This window comes from Engraulis encrasicolus, chromosome 13 (genome assembly GCF_034702125.1).
Source record: "Engraulis encrasicolus isolate BLACKSEA-1 chromosome 13, IST_EnEncr_1.0, whole genome shotgun sequence".
Classification (NCBI taxonomy): domain Eukaryota; kingdom Metazoa; phylum Chordata; class Actinopteri; order Clupeiformes; family Engraulidae; genus Engraulis; species Engraulis encrasicolus.
Window position 1 is genome coordinate 18,074,721 of NC_085869.1, and position 21,456 is coordinate 18,096,176.

The following is a 21,456-nucleotide window of genomic DNA, read 5'->3' on the forward strand; positions in this document are numbered from 1 at the left end:
AAGCACACAAGAGGATGGGTGCTGAAATGTGACAACAACCCATACTTTAGAAGCAAATCGACTTTAGAATGGCTTCATAATAATGAAATACACATTCTGGAATAGCCCAGTCAAAGCCCTGACAAAAAACAATTGAGATTATATGGCATGAAGTCAAGAAAGATATGCACTCCAGACATCCCACAAACCTTGCTGATGAGAGGCAGTTTTGTAAAGAAGAGGGAGACCAGATACATCCAGATTGTTTTGTTAATCTGATCTGCAACTACAGGAAACATCTGGTTGAGGTTATTGCGACTAACTTAGGGTTAAAACCTATTGAATGCAAGGGTGTACTTACTTATGCCTTGCTGTCCTGTGAATGTTTACATCTTATGGCCAATGAAAATATGAAAACTTGTAAATGTTTGGGTTGAATCAGTTAAAGCAGACTCTGGTTGTTCCTTCTTGTGATTTCCGGGAAGATCGGACCATGTTTTATGACCAATTTTGACAGAAAGGTCAGAAATTTCAAAGGGTGTACAAACTTTTTCTTGGGACTGTATATATATATATATATATATATATATATATATATATATATACATACAGTATACAGTATACTGTATATACGTACACCGCGTTCCACATTATTACGCAAATGACATTTTTTGCCGTTTTCCCAAATAATCAATAGAAATGACAGTCGTCATATTTTTCAAGTCATCAGCCATTAGAGTACAATTTTAAACGTTTTTGAATGAACCTTCCAATGACATCGGTATTTTTTAAAATAATAAAAAACTTAAAATGCCCAAAATGCTCTGTTCCAATTAATTACGCAAAACAGTTTTGTAGTGTTGTAATCCAAATTTCTTTCTTTTTTTCCCATTTACATCAAAACAGTTGGCATTTGGTACCTTCAATACATTTCAATGTTCAAAACTTTGCTATAAGCTGTAACTGGAATGCTGCATTTAATATTGAAGTGATGGAATTGCATGGTAGTTATGGAAGCCCAGATATCCTTGCTGCTTTGATCTCAGCTGTTTTTGTTTGTTTGGTCGGGTGACCCACACTTCACTCTTCAATATACCCGTAGATTTCCATGCCACGTTTAGGTGCTTTGGAGATGATGACATTCTAACTCACCAGACATAACATCCCATTCATTTTCAATGGGGTTTTATGCCTGGTGAGTTAAAATGTCGATACCACCAAAGCACCTAAACGTGGCATGGAAATCTATGGGTATATTGAAGAGTGAAGTGTGGGTCACCAGACCAAACAAACAAAAACAGTTAAGAGCAAAGCATCAAGGATATCTGGGCTTCCATAACTCCCATGCAATGCCCTGCCATTGACTTCAATGTTAAAGGCAGCATTCCAGTTACTAAGACAAAGAGGTTATCATCAAGTATTGAACATTGAAATGTAATTTAGAAGGTACAAAAATCCAACTGTGTTGATGTAAATGGGAAACAAAGAAAGAAATTTGGATTACAACACTACAAAACTACTTTGCGTAATAATGTGGAACAGAGCATTTTAAGTTTTTTATTACTTAAAAAATACCGTTATCATTGGAAGGTTCATTCAAAAACGTTTTAATTGTACTCTAATGGCGGATGACTTGAAAATTATGACGACTGTCATTTGCATTGATTATTTGGGGAAACAGCGAAAAATGTCAGTTGCATAATAATGTGGAACGTGGTGTATATAAAAGAATAGAACACCCCACGTGCAGAAGATTGTAAAAAAAATAGTAACGCCTAGATCAGGGGTCGGCAACCTGCGGCTCTTTAGCGACGCCCTAGTGGCTCCCTGGAGCTTTTGCAAATATGTGTGAAAATGGGAAAAAAAATATGTTTTCTTTATTGTTGGTTTTCAAAATATGGCTTCTTAAGGGGTAAACATAACGCAAACATTCTTATGCTGTAAAAATGTGACACTATGTAGTTGTAATATAAATATATTTAAAATACCGAATTTCAGAATGGCGCCAAGCAGAATTGCGTCATAGCCCACCACACGGCACAGGCGAGTCGTAACCAAACTGTTGTGTGAGTGATGAGCCGTGGATTCAAAAGGCAGAAAGAGAAAGATTGTTCATGAGAACAGAGGGTTTAAGGTAGGATGAACTGAACTATTTGCTTTCATTGCCAATGCTGAAGGATTGCCTGCATGTTTGATGTATGTTAGGGGCAGATTACAGTTGTGCATCTGCGTCCTTTGGGTCTGGTGGCTAACCACTTTTGCTGGTATGCATCTGTGCACAAGGTCTCATGTCGCTAGACACATTTGGAATAGCGCAAGTTTCCTCCACTACATTGCAAGCACTGCAGCCATTATTAAGTAAGGTTGCTTTCTAGCTCAGTTAGCTTAATATTTTTACGCGAAACCCAGCGCCCTACCGTTAGGCCACGGCAAGACCAGTTACACCTAGGCACAGCAAGTGCTGCTCTGGAGGAAGACGGTGTCTCTCACCTTCTCGTTGGGCTTGATGGTGGCCGTGATGTTCTTGAGCACCAGGGGCCCGTTCTTGCTGTAGGAGAAGTTGACCTGCTCGAAGGTGATGAGGCCCCGGTGCGGCCAATCGGGCGGCGGCATCTTGTCCGTCTCCCAAGGCGCCTCGCTCTCCAGCTCAGCGTACTCCACCACACGCTCCACTGACGTCATCTGAACACAGCACACACGTTACATTCAATTGTGGGCCAGCCGTGGCCAAGTGGTTAGAGAGTTGGTCTTTCAGTCTAGGGGTTGCAGGTTCGAATCCCCACTGACCTCTCCCTACATCTCCATCCATGGCTGAAGTGCCCTTGAGCAAGGCACCTAACCCCACATTGCTCCAGGGACTGTAATCAAAATACCCTGAAAAATAATAACTGTAAGTCACTTTGAATAAATGAAAGCGTCAGCAATGTAATGTAAATTGCATTGCATTGCATTTGGCACACGCTTTTTAACCAACATGACTTACAATCCAGGACCAGGACATAATCATAACCCACGTCACTGGCAGATACAAAGTGCACAGGGAATATTCATTCATTCATGCAATAGAGCATTTTTCAGAATTATAAAATTGACAGTCGTTTTTATACGTGTCATCTCACTGTGTCGTAACACAATCATGGACATGTCCAAACATTATGTCAATGCCATAAACATTTCATGTCTTATTTTTGGTAAAGACATCCCTAACAATGTCAACTTCTCATGACCATAAAACGTTCAAGACATTGTGTGACATAATGTTTATGACTCATGACACTATCATGACACTGTTATGACACGTCATATGACGCCGACGTCAAGTAAAGTGTAACCCTCTTTTCTACTAAAGAAAATCATACGAGCACACACAACTGGCGTCACATCATTGACACATGAGCACAGCAGACAGACAAGGCAGATTGGCTACACTGTAAAAATATTATCAAAAGTTAATTTACATTAAATTCTTATTGTACGTTGTGTGGCGTTTTGAATTGCAGTTTAGTGGAATTAACTCGGAATTTTGAGGCAGCTGGTAAATTTGTGATTTCAAGTTTAACCATGCTGCTCTGCTTCTTTACAGTGTATAGCAGAATAAATTACAGATACAAGTTATCTTGACTTATCACTGATATAATTTTTGGTAACACTTTATTTTAGGATACATCTATTAGCACTAATACATACAATTTGCCTGTATAAGTAACTTGCAAGGCATGTACAAAGCAAAATCAAACATTTGTTCGCAAATGTCTTGTTCATGCACAATAAGGGATTTATTACCAATTTAACCTTAGTAAGGACCTAGTAGGCCTTAGTGTTTGCTTAGTACATGCCTTACAAGTAACTTATGCAGGCATTAACATTGTATGTATTCGTGCTTATAGATGTATCCCTAAAATAAAGTGTTACCTAATTTTTTGCACATGGCAAGCTTCTTTCTCACCATATTTTCGACCTCGGCGCTCTGCCGCACGCCCCACTGGAACATCCCGACCAGGCTGATGGCGTAGGACAGGGCCAGGCCCACGCCTCCCGCCTCCAGCTCTGTCGGAGAGCAGGCAGAAAGAAAGAAAGCAGAGCAAAGAGAAATAAAGCTTGGCGTTCCACACAGCCACCCATGCACACAAAGTCTTCTCCCTCCCTGCTCTATAGTGTTATTATATTTTCCTCGCCGCTCTCTCTACTATGTCCCCCTCTGTGTGTGTGTGTGTGTGCTGCTGGGTGCCTTACCGTCTCTGAGGAAGAGGCAACCGAAGGCGGTGATGGTGACGAATGCGGAACACAGGGCATCCAGCCGCACAGCGAACCAGCGGGAGGTGGTCAGGAATAAAAACCAGGCAGCTGACGGACAGACAGCACAGGACAGGGCAGTTTTCACATCACAGTAGGGGTAAGACTCACAATTGTGGAATAGCAATGGCTGACAATAACACACGCACACACACGCGCACACACACATACTCTCTCTCACACACACACAGCCTGGCATTTGTATGCATGAATCCCATTTCTGACAGCAGCTCCCGAAACAGACATTTGTACAATGCAATAATGGCGCATACAATGTAAAAAGACACATTCTTAGGAGGGTGCCAACCCACATGCAAACACACACACACTCAAACTGGCATTTTTATGCATGAATTTCTGACAGAAGCTCAACCTAAAGAGACAATCCTCACATACATCCATATGTGCACAGACAGACACACTGACACTGACACTGACAGCGACATATGTACAGTGTGTGTGTCTCAAAGTGACACTAGGGGATTTTTGACATAGGACTCTATTTCCTTCTTGTGCTTTGTGGACTGTGTATAATATCGTTTTAGTGGCAGGCTATAAAAAGGACGTTCACTTGCGCTAGCACCATTGACCAATGGAATTACAAGGACTGCTTGGAATATCAAAAAAAGTGTCTCCACACGTCTACAATACCATACTGTGGCTAACTAGGAAATAGGATCCTATGTCAAAAATCCCTGAGTGTCTCTTTAGGCTCTTTTCCACTGCCAGGTTTTCTGGTAGGCCTACACAGCTCGACACAGCGCGACTCGGCCGCCACTTTTTGCATTTCAATTGGGCACGACACAGTTCAATCGAAAAGCAAAAAGTGGCGGCCAAGTCACGCTGTGTTGAGCTGTAGGCCTACCAGAAAGCCGTCAGTGGAAAAAAGCCTATAAACAGCTCATTGTTTACCAGAGTGTACGTTCTGATGGGCATCGAAGGTCTGCTGGAGCCTGTGCTGGGCTCTAAAGGCACGGATGGTCCATAGGCCTTGCAGAGAAGACGACAGATGGGAGAAGACTGGACTACGTGCTGTTGAAAAAAAAATAAAAACACAAAATAGATTTTTAATTACCTTGTGCTATTTTTATACTAACTATGTCATTAGATTTACTAGTTTCAGTAGCCCTAATATAGAATTCCGCTGACCAGATGAAATAGGCCACCAATGATTTCTCTTTTATAAATTAACTAAATTAAGATTTACATGCAGATTTAGCAAACCTAAAGCCTGCTTCCGTGATTATTTGGTGCTATGCAGATTAAAAAAAAACAACGCCTCTCTTACACAGCTCTGCTGCCGTGAGTGAAGAGCCACAGAATGCAACGTTTATGGGTGAGCTATCCCTTTAACTCGGCCATTGGAGAGCACACTAAGCCAGAAGAAAGGGGAATAAAAGTCTGTTCCCCCCTTTTCATTAGCAATTAGCCTAACACAAAAGGAGGGAAGGCCGGGTGTTTTGCGAGGACATTTCGCTTTTCTATGGGGGTCTCTCTCCGAGCCTGGCCTATGTAACGTAGGCCTTTGGCATGGCAGCTTCACAGCGAGGAGGGGATGGGATGCGCCCCTGCCTCCCATGCCTTGGCCATGCCCACTGGCATTTCTGCCTTTGTCCCGCATGTCATGAACCTGCGGCTCTCAAGGAGACTGTGTGTGGGCAAGACTTTAGGCCACGGCCACCCTTTGGCCTTTTATGCTAATGCCCCAGCCTCCGCTCAATGCTTCATTTGCATTTTAGCTTCTTTTTTTCTTCCACCCCTTTTTTTGCTTCCTTTTATTCATTCATCTCCAAAACAGATGAGAGCAGAGCAGAGCAGAGTCGGGCGAGTGAGTGAGACACACACAGACAGAGAGAGAAAGTGAGAGTGTGTGTCAGTTTTTAAAAAAAATATTTTTCACGACTTTATTGATGACAGTACAGTTTGAGAGGTGGACAGGAAGCGAATAGGGAGAGAGATGGGGAGGGGTCGGCAAAGAACCCGGGCCGGGAATCGAATCCGGGTCGGCCGCATGACAGAAGAGTACCCTACCGGTTGGCCACGGCAGGGCCAAGAGAGTGTGTTGTGTGTCTTACTTGTGGACTCCAGCCGCTTGATTTCTCATGAGGTGGTCCAAAACAGATTTGAGAGTGCAGAGCAGAGCAGAGCAAGTGAGACACACACACAGATAGAGATATATATATATATATATATATATATATATATATATATATATATATATATATATATATATATATATATACATACATATATATATATATATACACATACATATATATATATATATATATATATATATATATATATATATAGGAAGAGAGAGAGAGAGAGAGAGAGAGAGAGAGAGAGAGAGAGAGAGAGAGAGAGAGAGAGATAGAGAGTGATAGAGAGAGAGAGAGAGACAGAAAGAGAGAGAGTCAGAAAGAGAGAGTGTGTGTGTGTGTGTGTGTGTGTGTGTGTGTGTGTGTGTGTGTGTGTGTGTCTTACTTGTGGACTCCAGCCGCTTGATTTCTCGCGAGGTGGACAGGAAGTAGCGGCGTAGGTAGAGGAAGACGGCGAGCAGGGGGATGATGGGAAGGAGGATCCAGGGGATGATGACGGTGGCCACGATGATCACGCCCAGGATCTGCAGAAACACCTGCACACACGCACGCACGCACGCACGCAGGCACGCACACATACACACACGCGCGCGCACACACACACACATGCGCGGACGCACGCACGCACGCACACACCAACAACACACACACACACACACACACACACACACATGCGTACGCACGCACGCACGCACGCACGCACGCACGCACGCACGCACGCACACACACACACACACACACACACCAACAACACACACACACACACACACACACACCAACAACACACACACAAAGACAAGACACACAAACACATCTAAAGAAACATGTAGCACAAAACAAAACAAAAACGCATAAAATAAGAAACAAACGCAATATAAAGCAGAATCAGTTCCGTATGTGGATCAGTCAATAGTGCTATTTAGGATGAATTTGATATTTTTCAGAGACAATGCTGAGCTAAACAGTGTCAAAACAATGGTGATTCATGCCTCAGTGAGTGCTTTAGAGACAGAACTTTTTTTTCCCTTTTTAAACAGAACGTGCTGATTTAAGCACAAAAGAGAATAGACCATAAAGCCTTGGTGGGTGAGTGGCTTTTCAGTTCACTTAATGGTTGAGCGCTGGGTATTCCGTTTCTTTGGGGCTGCACAGTGAAAGCAAGCTCCCAAAATAAAGGCTAAGTACATGACAACATGAATCAGTGTTGACTGACACGGCCACAGGGCTCATTGTGGCCGTGGGACAATTACTCCAGAGCCACTGTTCCTCTGTGGCTTCCCCCAGAATGGCTGTTGGGGCCTGGCTTAGGGTTACCACCGCGGGGTTAACTTTTACCTTTCCCAGGTGTGACTGAGGCCAGGCCACATGACCACACGGTCGGTTCAGGAATACATGTGCCTCATAGTCATACTGCATGACCTCATACCCATACCACATGCTGGGCTGTCTGCTGGTCGCCCCCACAGGAGCCACAGTCGGTTTCAATAACACCATGACTCGTCACTTCTGCTAATGGCTAACATGACACAAGCTCACTGCCGGCCACCACACGGGCTGGGTTGCCAGACCTTGTGGGAGAAGTAAGCGACTGGCGTCCTGAAAACGAGGCCAAAAGAGAAGACTGAGGACTTTTTTTTGGGTTGGTCGTTGTTGTTGTTGTAGGTTAACTTGTAAGGATGAGTGAGAAAAAAACAAGTTAAAGTTACAAACATTAGAACACATTCAAATCACCGGAAAAGCAGGTGCAAACATCAAGCCCAACCCTGAGAAGAGCAAGCTCCCCCAAAAAGCGCAACTCGCGACTGTACAAAGAAAGAAGCCCAAAGTCGCTCATAATAGGCATAATTGGCAACCCTGCGCACGGGGCTGCATTTCAACGGCCAGGGCTGGCCTGGGGGACTGTCCGTGACAGCACTGGGAAACGGCCACAGCCACAGTGAGGCCTGGCAACATGTCCACATAGTATATCAGATGATCATTCCCAACTACTTAGCCTGTGTAATCCAGCGATTATTGGAATTAACAAGATAAGGACACACGTTACTTTGTCTCCCAACATGCAGTTCCATACAGACATCTCCCATAACATATTAGAAATTTCCAATACTGAACACGACCAGATAGCATCGTTTAGTTCTAAAATGACAGATTAATGAGAGATTTTTTTTGTCGTTGATCACGTACAAGCTCTCCTGCACAAACATCCTCCCAAAAAAAATATAAACTGCCACAGACTTCATATTCATCCGATGACTGATAAAATTGAAACCCTACACCCTGAAATTAAAGACAACCCACGAGATGGGCTTCTGAGAGGGAGAGATTGGCATCAGCATGTTACTTTCAATGGTCTCACACTAGCCTTCAGAGATGAAAATTTAATTTAGCACCTTAATTACGGATGTTATCAGGTGCTTAGGCACACGTTTTAAGCATGATCACTTTCAGCGAAGGGGTTTCATGATGAAAAGCCTCCTCAATTCGGTTTACTACAGCACAGATAAGAGGGTATTACCAGGCTTGGAATCGCCGCAGTGGAGCAGGGCACAATCAAGCAGCGAGCGCACAGCGGGAAGCTACCCCAGCACAACTGATCCCGCAAGAATTTCACACTACACAAGTTTCAATCTGGCCCCACCAGGGAGAAGGTGACTGACTGCTGCCGTATGTGGTGTGGTGGGGTGGGCCAGGGGGAACATTACTGGTGGTGCGGGCAAAGAAGAGGCCTGGGCCTGGATCATAATCATTAGCCGCCCCCCCAGACAGTAGACAGACACCTGACATTTATACCTCCGGCCGAGTGGATAGGAGGAGGTCTGCCAATGAACTAGAAAGGCAATAGAGAATGTTGTGAAAGAGAGAGAGGGATGAGTAAACATGAGAGAGACTGCCCTTGAACCTCAGTGTTTGGGCAGGTTTAAGCCCGCGGCTGCTCTCTCAGTGCAACGATGGCGGCTGCATGCTTTTTTGTTTTTGTTTTTTTTGGGGGGGGGTGGGGGGTGGGGGTGGGGAGTCTGTCGGACAGTGGCGGGTCATCTGAGGAGAAGACACTCCAGGCCCAGAACGATTACGCAGGAGTCCAGCCTGCTCCTCCTCCTCCTCCTCCACCGCCACCACTAGTCTGAGCCGTGCCGCGCCGCTGCTCCCTGGAGCCCCCCTGTCGCCACAGCCCTGTTTGATGTGATCCGTTTGGCCTGGCCCCGCCGCTTATCACCTCAGCATCGGGCAAAAATACACGGCCCCCACCCACACCATGCACTGATGAGCCGCGATTGTGGCCAGCACGACCCCCCCTCCTCCCCCCAATAGCCCCACCCCTCCACCACTTCACTGGACACTGACACCCCCACCACCCCACAACCACCACCACCACCATCACATGACCCACTCGGAACCCCCACAGGAACAGACAACTCCCCGATCCGCAGCCTGCCGCACATAAAAGTGCACTAAAGCTTTTGTATGTACAAACAGTATAAATAAAGCATTACCACTAATTGCCGCAAACGCAAGAAAAGACAGGGGTCTGCAGGCATGCGATCCGGCCATTCAGGCACACAGGGCGTACATGGCTATAGCTAAAGACCATTCACATCTCCACTGACCCTAATTGCTTTATTTTGTAGGTGATACCGATCGGGCCCCTTTGATGTCCAAATAAATTCCCAAAATTGAAGTTAATTGCCATATTTGTGCTCGCCGCTGATAAGGCCTGTTGTTCCAGCGGCGGAACGTAAACATTTCCCTACAATTAAACATCCCCTCGGACATTGTGTGGGGTGGGGTGGGGGGCTTTGGGTGAATCTGTGTCTTTTCTTCCACTCGTTTAGTTTCTTTTTTTCTTCTTCTTCTTCATCCTCCCTTTATGCAGTGTCAGTGCACGGCGTGTCTGAGAAGAGCCACCGCTGGGAAAAAACCCCGAACAAAAGTGATGTGAGGGGGAAGAAAAGCGACAGCCAGAAAGACTGGAGAAGAAAGAAAGAAAGAAAAAGAAGAAGCCAGGAGAAAGAGAGAGAGAGAGAGAGAGAGAGAGAGAGAGAGAGAGAGAGAGAGAGAGAGAGAGAGAGAGAGAGAGAGGTGAAAAAAAATCCTCTGTCATCGCTGGAATTTTGTCCCCCTTCTTTTTTCCCTCTCAAACACACACTTTTCCCTGACAGGGTGGCACAATAAAATATAGGGGTCAGTGGTACTGAAACAAGTGAGGGCCGTTCCACTTTCAGCCGTCCACAATGGGACTGACCCAATCCATTCTCCTGTGTCTCTCACCCTTTCTTTGGCCTCTAAATGCCCAGATGCTGGAGCCCTTTCTTTGGGAAGAAATGACTGTGGACACCCTCCTTCACTTTTTCCTCCTTTTTTCTGGGCCATTTTCACTTCATAAAGCTGCAGTCAATGTGGCTTTTTGTATTGCCACAAGGAGGGCCCTGACACATTCTGCGGTGGTCTCGGTCACTGTCTACATTGGTGGCTCAAGTAGTCCCCAGGATTAGGCCTTTGTTGTGCCGTGAAAAGGTAAGAGAAGTCACTTATTTGGGCTCAGTCAAGCTGCTGATTTCCAGCCCCCCGTTTTTGGAAATAAGAGAAAGGCTTTGAAATGCACTCTCTCTCTCTCTCTCTGTCTCTCTCTCTCTCTCTTATAAATCACATCGCCTCCCACCGCCACCACAGCTGCCTCGGACCCTGCCTGTGTACCTTACTAACGTGCCACAACAATCACACTAAGACACACACACACACGCACACACACACGCACGCACGCACGCACGCACGCACGCACGCACACACACACACACACACACACACACAGACTCTCTCAGACACACAGAGGCACAGACACAGACACACAGACACAGACACACACGCGAGAGATAGACAGGAGTGCACATATCGGTACACACATATATACATACATACACACATACACATGAAAGAACAGCACAGGAAGGAAACAGCTTTTGAGAAAGGTCCGAAAAGGCAACAACAAAGCTCTCCCCTTATTTCATGTTGTATCCCCTGACACATTCACAGCCATTTAATCCGACCCCTCTCTTTTCAATGCTCTCTCTGCTGGGGGTCCCGTGGTGCGATTTCTGCCCAGCTCCCACCCCTGCTGTTCCTGCTGGCGCACTCGGGCTCGGGACCTGGCCTGGTCCGGTCTGTGCGGCCAGGGGCAGGGTTGCCAGATGAGACCGACAATTTCCAGCCCAAAATTGTGCTCAAAACCCGCCTGGAAGCACTAAATCCCGCCAAAATTTTAACAAAATTCTATTGATTTCAATGGCAAAACAATGTACAGAAAAACCCGCCCAAATGCCCTTTTTGCCCATTTTTATCCGCCGACGGCCTTCCTTAGTAGTCCAATTGGGGCGGGAAACTGCCCAATCTGGCAACACTGCGGCCAGGGGCAACCGGCTTTTCCCCACAGCCAGCCGGGCCGGGCCGGTGGGCAGTGCCAGTGGGCCAGTGGGCCAAGTCGGTGCCGGGGTTATGTGAGGTATGTGCTGCTGCCGGGGACGACCAGCAATGCCGTGCCAGGCCAGGCCAGGCCAGGCAAGGCCAGCGCTATGGGCAGGGCAGGACTACTAGACCACACAGACAGACACTGGGGGCCTTTCAGCAAGGCAAGGGGGGCCGGTGCCCGAGCCCATCACCAGCGCGATAAGGAGGAAGTCGGCAGCAATGCGGTCCGGAGAGCACAGCACAGCACAGCACTCACTCAGCTCCCAGCTCGCGTTACTTAGGAGCGCAAACACTGACACTCACACACACACACACACACACACACACACACACACACACATGCATCAACACACAGACACACAGACACACATAGTGAAACACACACTCTCATTTAAACACATCTCCTTATTATGCAGGAGTACATTCAGATGTGCACACACATCTCCTGACACTTACAAATACACACACATATGCACCAACATACACAAAAACAAACACACACACACACACACACAAACACACACACACTGCTATAAGTAGCAGTCTTAAGTCAGCCATATCAAAGGTATTTCCCCCTACATTAACGATGACAGTCACATCGTCACAACACACACACACTATAAGTATAGTATAGAGATGTACACAAATGACAAGGCCACACTTAAATGTCCATTCAGTAGCCTTTCCTCACACCTTACATGGACTAGAGTACCTATACAATACACATTCACACTTTAAATGTCTCAATATGTATTGTATAGGTACTCTAGCTGTACTGTATTTGTACTGTCTTTGTCTATACTGTATATGTCGATACCTAAAGTAAGTCTATGTCTGCATGGGAAAGTAAGAATCATAAGTTAAATTCTTTGTATGACCAGTGCATGTAAAGAAATTGACAAAAAAACCGACTTGACTACTTCACAGAGCAAAAAATAGTATATAGTATTTACTATTATTATTATTATTTATATTAATATTTGAAGAGTGGGTTTAAGTTTGTAGTATTTACTAAATACTATAAACTTAAACCCACTCTTCAAATATTTCCCCATTTCTTAGACAGATATCAAAGGAAACATACAAATAGAAACATTATAAAATACAAACATAAAAAAATAGACGCAAACAACAAAACGAATGACAAAAGTCTCTATTCAAAAAATAAATAAATAATCATGAAAGAGCGGCTTAAAGAGTAAAACTTTTCCTTTCCTTTCACAGTGTTGTTCCTTAGCTTACTCTGGTCTCTTCCTCTTAGCCAAAGCGGACAATAGCTAGTGTCAGAGCACAATAGGCAGCGGGGGCATCAGTGGCAGATAGGTTTCACATGGGGGCTGTCCACATCACCTCCCCAGCCCTCCTGCATCTTGTGTGACATACCTACACCGCGGTATGTGTGTGCTGTTGCAGCCTAGAGCAGGGGCATTCTCCCCCTCCACCTAACCCTGTACAGATACACAGCGCGCGCGCGCATGCACACACATACGCACGCATGCATACCCACACACACACATGCTTCACACACACACACACACACACACACACACACACACACACACACACACACACACACACACACACACACACACACACACACACACACACTACACTACCACCCACACAAACATGCGATTACCTCACACACCCTTACACCCATATGTTCACCTCACACACACACACACACACACACACAGCCACGAAAACACACACCCAAACTCACACTCACACAGACATACACTCATAACAGTAACACACACATAGCCAGGCTGCCGAGAGAGAGAGAGAGAGAGAGAGAGAGAGAGAGAGAGAGAGAGAGAGAGAGAGAGAGAGAGAGAGAGAGAGAGAGAGAGAGAGAGAGAGAGAGCTGCTTGAAATGAAACCCCATCCCATCCCCTCTCCAGGTTTACGTCAGCCGGTCTCATATCCCCAACGGAGCAAACGGAGAGTCCCGCCGACAACAATGCAACGGGACAAAGGCGCGCACTCACACTCGGCATTCACACACACACACTCGGTCACGCCCGTCAGTGTTGCTCCCACAAAGGCCTGTCTCACATGTGCGTGTCTTCAGACTGGGCTTCAGTCAGATGCCGCCCCCCCTGTTCTTCACCGACACGCCAGCCAGATAAATCACCTGGAATGACCAGCGGGCTAGCGCTCCATCATCTTACCTTACCGCCGCCATAATAGAGCTTCTCCCCACATAATGTGACAGAGCACCGGCACAGGTGATTATTATTACGCCTGTGTGTGTAAGTGTGTGTGTCTTTGTGTGTGTGTGTGTGTCTTTGTGTGTGTAGATGTGTCTCTTTGTGTGTGTGTGTGTGTGTGTGTAGATGTGTCTCTTTGTGTGTGTGTGTGTGTGTGTGTGTGTGTGTGTGTGTGTGTGTGTGTGTGTGTGTGTGTGTGTGTGTGTGTGTGTGTGTGTGTGTGTGTGTAGGTGTGTGTGTGTGTGCATGTGTGTGTGCGTGCGTGTAGGTGTGTGTGTGTGTGCGTGTGTGTGTGTCCGTGTGCGTGTGTGTGCCAAAATGTTTCTACTGAAAAAAGGTTTTCATCACTCATCAGAGCTTGCATTGGCAGTTTATGTCAAAGAGAGAGGTGGAGGTGGCGGCGGCAGCGGTGGAGGTGGTGGTGCTTAAGTTATGTTTGGGTGGTGGCTGCGTGTGAGCGGTGTATGTATGTACGTGGTGGGGGACCCCACAGTTAGTAGCGTGGCATGGCATGGTCAAGAGCCCTCGCTGGGATCCCTCCATTCAGCAGGCCTCCCCGGCCACAACCCCTAGTGTCCCCCCTCAATTGTCCTCACACCCTCTGAGGCCCCCACTCACTGACAGCACAGGCAACCTAGGATTTAAAGGTCAAGTCCAGACAATGGGGAACTATTCCCAGTGCCCGAGGTGCTTTTAATTGACATTTCTGCCTTTGTCCGCCCCACATAAAGAGGGGAAGGATCCCAGTCACTTTTTTTTCAACACCCCCCCCCCACCCCTCAATATCCTAAATTGCCGATAAATGAGAGCCAGGGAGGGGAGGAATAAGAAATGTGGCTTTGGGACGTAACAAACAGGCCTGTGCCCACTTGAAGGCCTCACCCCATTAGGGCTGTGCTGTGCAGGGGAGCTGTGGACTGGAGAGAGAGAGACTAGAGCGCTAAGCGATGGCCGGCCCAGCCGGGGAGAGAGCGCTACGCTAACTCCAGCATAAAGAGCGTGGCTCAGATGCAAATCCCCAACACAGAGAAAAAGAGGCCTCTCCCCACGGTGGGAGATAGAGCAGTTAGGCCTTTGTTTATGGAGTTTCACTTTATTCTCCCTGACAACCATTTAAACAATGACTGTTGGAAAATGTCCCTGGCGCGAAGCACGGCCACAATGGGCCAGGGATCAGCAGCCCTTTCTGTCCGGCTAATACCTTCATAAAAAGAAGGGAAAATCTTCCTTCCTGAAAGAATTAAAGAGCAGCTCCCATAAAAGGCACCTGCAAACAAGGCAGAGAAAGGCGGGCAAACAAAAGCACTTTGTCCAAATGATGCCACTTTTGTCCCGCGCAACAAAAGGCGTCCATGATTTCTATTGCGGCAAAAGAGCACATTGTGCATAAACAATGTGCCACCGCACATATAGTACATCCACGCAGTGAGGTAATTGGCTTTGCGCCGAGGCCTCTTTTGACCAGTCATTTCAAATCAGCAAAAGCCAGACTGTAGCATAGCATAGGTACCATCATTGATCTCTGTCTCCAAGTGCTCTTAACATGCAGAAATGGAGGAGATGGTTGACATTAGAATTACAACACAAAAGGGGCCAGAAATATCTGTGCGGCTCAAGTCCAGAGCACATTTCCCTGCCCTACAAAGGCAAAGTGCAGTAACTATGCCAACACTGAGACTTAAAAAATGCCCTCAAAGGCTTGGTATTAGGTTGGATATTCTAGTTACTGTACGTCTTACATTGCAATATCTGTAAAACGGAACCCATTTTGACCATAAGACTTTGTCCCAAGATAAAGGAGGTGTTATGACGACAATTTTGAGTATATACTCAATTTTTACCAAATTTGTAGTTACTGCACTTTGCCTTTGTACAGCAGGGGTGAGTTTCTCAAAAGAGAAGTTGTTAGCCTGTTAGCAACTTCGGTAGTTGCTAATGGGAAAATGCATTGAAAACAACAAAGTAGCTAATGTAGTAAGCAACTTTGGTTTTGAGAAATTCACCCCTGATTTCTAAAAAAAAAAAAAAAAAAAAAAAGGTCTGCGAGTGAGTGTCTCCGCACTTGAACATCCAATACAAGATACTTCTAACTTGTCAAAACTTTCACCAGAGCAGTTACTGTAGTAAGCCTGTACAAAATAATTTTTAAAGTTTAAAATACTTCTTCCATTATTGCTGCTGAACATTGTTTTTGTTTTGCAAGCTGTTTTAGTACCTTTTAATCTCTCTTCCAGGGGAAATCTTTATAAAACCTGGTCTGAGTGCACATCTGATTCCCCTGTGCATTTTGCACCTTGTTATTAAGGCCTATGCCCCCCAGCCACACACACACAGAAATAGAAAACATCCTTTGTGCATATGATCTTTTGTGCTTTCACCATTTAAGATGGCCTTTGTCTTGGGCGAGATTGGTATCTGCCACCAACATCACTCAGGCATTGTGGCGGGGAGATTCGTTTTCAGCCCGGCCTTTTGTCCCTTTCTTTGGGCCCTGGCTGGGCGGCCACGCCTGCTGCTCTCTACCTCTGATTGTGCGGCAAACATTCCCCCCTTTGTGGCGCGACCGGGGCTGTGCCGCGCCGTGCCGAGCAGAGCAGAGCAGAGCGGGCCAGCTCATCTTCGCTCCGTTTTATCGTGGGAGATGATTGCTTTCTGGTTTGTTGCCGTGGCATTCGGTAACGCTAGCTGGCTGGCCAGGTGCCACCCACCGCTGCTGGGCCCTGAGGCCGGCCGGGCTGGCCAACCGACCGATCGGCAGACCGACGGTGTAAACAACCGGCAGAGAGGACCGGCAGGAGGACAGAAAAGGGGAAAAAAGACCAAAATTATAGAGGGACAAATTTTTAAGAAAAGGGGAAGAGAAGAGAAAATAAAAAGACGCAGTGTGACTAAGAGCTGCCATCTCCAGTTCCATTCGAATGCCTTTTTAAATAAAATATTTTTTTCGACTTTATTGATGATAGGACAGTGTGAGAGGTGGACAGGAAGCGAATGGGGAGAGAAACAGGGAGGGGTCGGCAAATGACCCGGGCCGGGAATCGAACCTGGGTCAGCCTCATGACAGACGAGTGCTCTACCGGTTGGCCACGGCGGGGCCTCTCCCCTCACTCTCATACTCCAAACAGCATCCATATCCATGACTCCTCCACCTAGGTCTCATCAGTGTCCCCCTCCCCCCCTGTTCTTCCCCACAAATGCAAAGTGCAGTCACTACATATTTTGTCAAAATTGAGATTAAACTGAAAATGGTCTTCATTAGACCTCCTTTGTCTTGTGGCAAAGCCTAATGGTTCACATGGGTCCCATTTTAGAGATATTATTACTATGTCACATTTGCAATAACTACAATATCCAACCAAAAATTTGAAGGCATTTTTCTCCGTGTCAATGCTGGTGGACTGTAGTTACTGCACTGTGCCTTTGTAGGGCAATGTATACCCCCCCCCCTCTTATCTTCTGACATTGTGCTGTATATACTTGTTCCTCTGTAGCACTTGTGAAGGCCCTGTAGTGTATCATCTCTGTCCTCAGGACCCCTGCTCACTGTCTGCCCCACTGAACATCTTCCTCACTGCCTCTCGGGCACCTCTGCCCATCCGTCTCTGCGTCTCCCCTTTGCTCTCCTGCTCCCTGGGCGCACTCAGGCCGGCTGAGAACCGAGCTGGTGCCTACTAAGCGCGCACCAGCCGGCGTGTTCAAACCAAAGATCTTAGCGTTCGCAAACCGGAAAATCGGTTCGCAATGCAAACCGCAAAATACTTGTTTTTTTCCGCGAACCGTGACAACAATGTAGCCGTCAGCAGGTTCATCCGGGTAATACAGGCACGTGTGGAAAAAGTTCAGAACTCGGTATGAACACGGGTGGTTTGCAGGTAAGCACTTTAGTGCCTAACGTAACTGGTGCGGGCAACGGCACCGGTTGGCCTGAAAACCCTAACTCCCTGTGCTCTTCCATCTACCGGCCGCTCGCCTCTCATCACCATCACTTCGCTTCCTGTATGCTTCCTGCCACCACGGTAACGGAACCACACCCTAGAACCCACACTGCCATCCCACCCACCGACCCCCCTTCTTCACCAATGTGGCGCACCGGCACTTTTTTATTAAATCTGTGCGGCAGGCAGGCAGGCAGGCAGGCAGACAGGCAGGCAGGCAGGCAGGCAGGCAGGAAGGTAGGCAGGTGCTGGGCCCGCGCGGGCCGCTAATCCTGCAGTAATTGTTTCCAGATTAGGAGAGCCGGGCCACAAAGCAGGCCCAGCCAGCCATGAAATGGCCTCCGCCATGCGAGCGACGAGCGGCGAAAAGAGCGGGCGGCTGGCGGGGAAAAAAAAAACCTGCCGAGGTGCAACTCACCTGGATGAAATCCACAAACGTCCACGGCAGGAGAGAGTCCACCTGGCCAATGTCCTTAGAGAAGCGGTTGAGGACTCTTCCTGAGTTAGCAGAGAACAGAAGAGAAGAGAAGAGAAGAGAAGAGAAGAGAAGAGAAGAGAAGAGAAGAGAAGAGGGGAGAGGAGAGAAGAGAAGAGAAGAGGGGAGAGGAGAGGAGAGGAGAGGAGAGGAGAGGAGAGGAGAGGAGAGAAAACGGGAGAGGAGAGGAGAGGAGAGGAGAGAAGAGAAGAGAAGAGAAGAGAAGAGAAGAGAAGAGAAGAGAAGAGAAGAGAAGAGAAGAGAAGAGAAGAGAAGAGAAGAAGGAGGAATGCAGGAGATTAAAGAGCGGTCCTCCTAGATCAGGGCGCTGGCTTCTCGTTACACTTTTCATCTCGACATTTCATATTATACTTACATTGTGCAATAGGCTGAGTAGATGTCAATCAACTACATTGTTATGCAGATCCATACATACAAACCCACACAAATGAACGTTTACGTAAACAAACACTGTATATTCACTGCCCTGCTGTGACCTAACGGTAGGGCACTAGGTTACTACGCTAGCGACCCGGGTTCGATTCTGGCCTGGGTCATTTACTAATCCTTTCTCGTCTTTCTCCCCCCACTCATGTCTTGTCTCCTCCACTATCCTGACAGAAATTGAGGCAAAAAAGCCCTAAACATTTTTTTAATAATATAAAAACAACACTGTATATTCACACACACACACACACACACACACACACACACACACACACACACACACACACACACACGCACACACGAAACATGTACACAAGAAGGAAATACAGGGCAAGCTTGTAACATCAACCACATAAAGTCCAAACATAAGAGACGTATATTTTTTATCAAGGCCAATCCTGAATGTGCTTCCTGCACGTTAGGTAATACCTCGACCGTGGCGCAACCTCACCAGCTTATCCGCAAGCCTTCTTTTACCTGCCCCGAACAATACTTCGCTAAACTACATCCCGAGGTTCACCTGCAGTAATCAGCCGCGTCCGTCCACTCTCTGAAACCAATCTCTCTTCCTTAAGTGGTCGTCATATTAACAGCTTGTATACATTCACGACAATATCAGATGGACAAATAGAGGTGCCCTATCTAGATTAAACAATGAATCATTATTTGGTCTCTGTTGCACAAAGGCTGCCCTACTCTCAGATGAATATGTTGGGGAGGCCTTTTGTGCAGGTAACAAAGAGGGAACAGAGCGCTCCCTCCATACCTGCCTGCATGGCCTGACTGGCAGTGTCAATGACGTTAATTGATTTGCCTCCAATCTGCTCAGGTGTGCACTATCCGAGACGAGAGCCGTGCAGGTGTTCCGCTGGCTCCCTTTATCCCCCGGGTCTTTAGAAAGCGGTTGGGGTGGGGGAAAAAAAGAAGAGGAAAAGAAAGAAAGAAAGAAAGAACGAAAGAAAGAAAGAAAGAAAGAAGAAGAAAAAACCCTAGTTTGTTCCCCATGCTCCCAGACCACATAAGATTAGTCTGCAGCTGCCTCTTGAGAGAGCGGTAACCGCAGGAGCTGCTGTGCCGTGGGCCAGGCCCCAGATCCACATCCAGGCCAAGATGTGCTGGCACGGGCTGAGCATAGCTCTTGTGCTCTCGGGCCAGGGCCGTGAGACTGAAAGCGTAAAGCCCACCTGGGAAACTCCAACTTCCCATAATTGTCATTGTGACACACAGCACTCCACAGCACACAGTGCTCACACTGACTGCACACAACAAAATTGCATGTATGCCTCACCCGTGCAAAGGGTGAAAGCCGAAAGCCGAACTGGGAAACTCCACAGCACACAGTGCTCACTGCACTGCACAATGCAATTGCATTTATGCCTCACCCATGCTGCACGGGGGCAGCCCCCAGTGAAGGCCAAAGTGAGCAGTGCGGCGGGACAGTAAAATTGCTCAGGGTACCTACTACCTCACTCATGGAGAAGGATGGGGGGCGAGTAGGGCTGGGAATCGATCCAAATTTCCTGGATTGATTCGATTCCGATCCAGAAGCCTACGATCCGATTCGATCCATGACCCCATCCGATTCGATGCGATATCGACCTTTGTATTGCTGGGCTGTCACTTTAACCCATTAGAATTCTAGGACCGGTTATAAAAACCTAAATATCTCAGCCTTTGATGCCCACACAAACATGAAATACCTTGGTATGTGAGAAATAAGTGGGAAACTGTGGAAGAGAGCTACAGGATGTGGATGAGAAAATAGCGCCAATGATGATAGGCAAAAGATCGATCCACAAAGTTGTGAATCGATATCGTCCTTTTCAAATGTGAATCGATGTTGGATCGCGATTCAATCTTTTGAACCCAGCCCTAGGGGCGAGCACTGGTTATTTACTCTCTCCCCACCACCCTGGCGGGGTGATGCTCTCACCGCTTACCCATGACTGCCCACCAGTGAGAGTGGTGCAGAGCGGCGGTCCCATTTAAGCTCTGCTCCAGTCCAGTCTAGACAACAGCGGCGGTAGCTCAGGTGGTAGAGGAGCCGTTCGGCAACCCAAAGGTTGCAGGTTCGAACCCCGCTTGCCCAGACTCCATCGTTGTGTCTTTGAGCAAGATACTTAACCCAAAGTTGCTCCTGGTGGCAGGGTGGTACCCTGCGTGGCAGCCACGGCCACCGGTGTGTGAATGGGTGAATGTGAGGCATACAATGTGAAGCGCTTTGAGTGCTCGAAGGAGTGGAAAGGCGCTATACAAATGCAGTCCAGTTACCATTTAACATCTACAGAGGCTTTCCTTGGAATGCCAACAGCTAAATCCGTCTACGCCAAAAAAATGACGTGGTTCAATACCAGCTAAACGTGAGTCACTGGAAATGGGAGTGATTGATGAATCGTGGTGAATAAGATAAAAAGTAAACAACAAGCTAGAGCGCGGCTTACTTTGTTGTGTCTAAAAACTTCGCCGATAATCTCAATGTCTTGCACAAAAGAGAGGGTGGTTTCAGGTGGGTGGAAGTGGAATGGATGCTTGGTCGGATTCGAAAGTACTCC

At 47.0% G+C, this 21,456-nt stretch overlaps 1 protein-coding gene across 2 annotated transcripts in view; it reads right to left on the minus strand.

The window, feature by feature from the left end:
* The window catches only part of LOC134460776 (ATP-binding cassette sub-family C member 4-like), a 78,049-nt gene that overhangs the window by 24,139 nt on the left and 32,454 nt on the right, over positions 1–21,456 (minus strand). For both annotated transcript variants that reach the window (XM_063213314.1, XM_063213315.1), the window contains 6 exons: positions 18,401–18,480; positions 6,760–6,910; positions 5,185–5,304; positions 4,213–4,323; positions 3,926–4,026; positions 2,470–2,661 (listed from right to left, as the gene is read on the minus strand). In XM_063213314.1, coding sequence (XP_063069384.1) covers positions 2,470–2,661; positions 3,926–4,026; positions 4,213–4,323; positions 5,185–5,304; positions 6,760–6,910; positions 18,401–18,480 — 755 coding nt within the window. The remainder of the gene's footprint in view (positions 1–2,469; positions 2,662–3,925; positions 4,027–4,212; positions 4,324–5,184; positions 5,305–6,759; positions 6,911–18,400; positions 18,481–21,456) is intronic.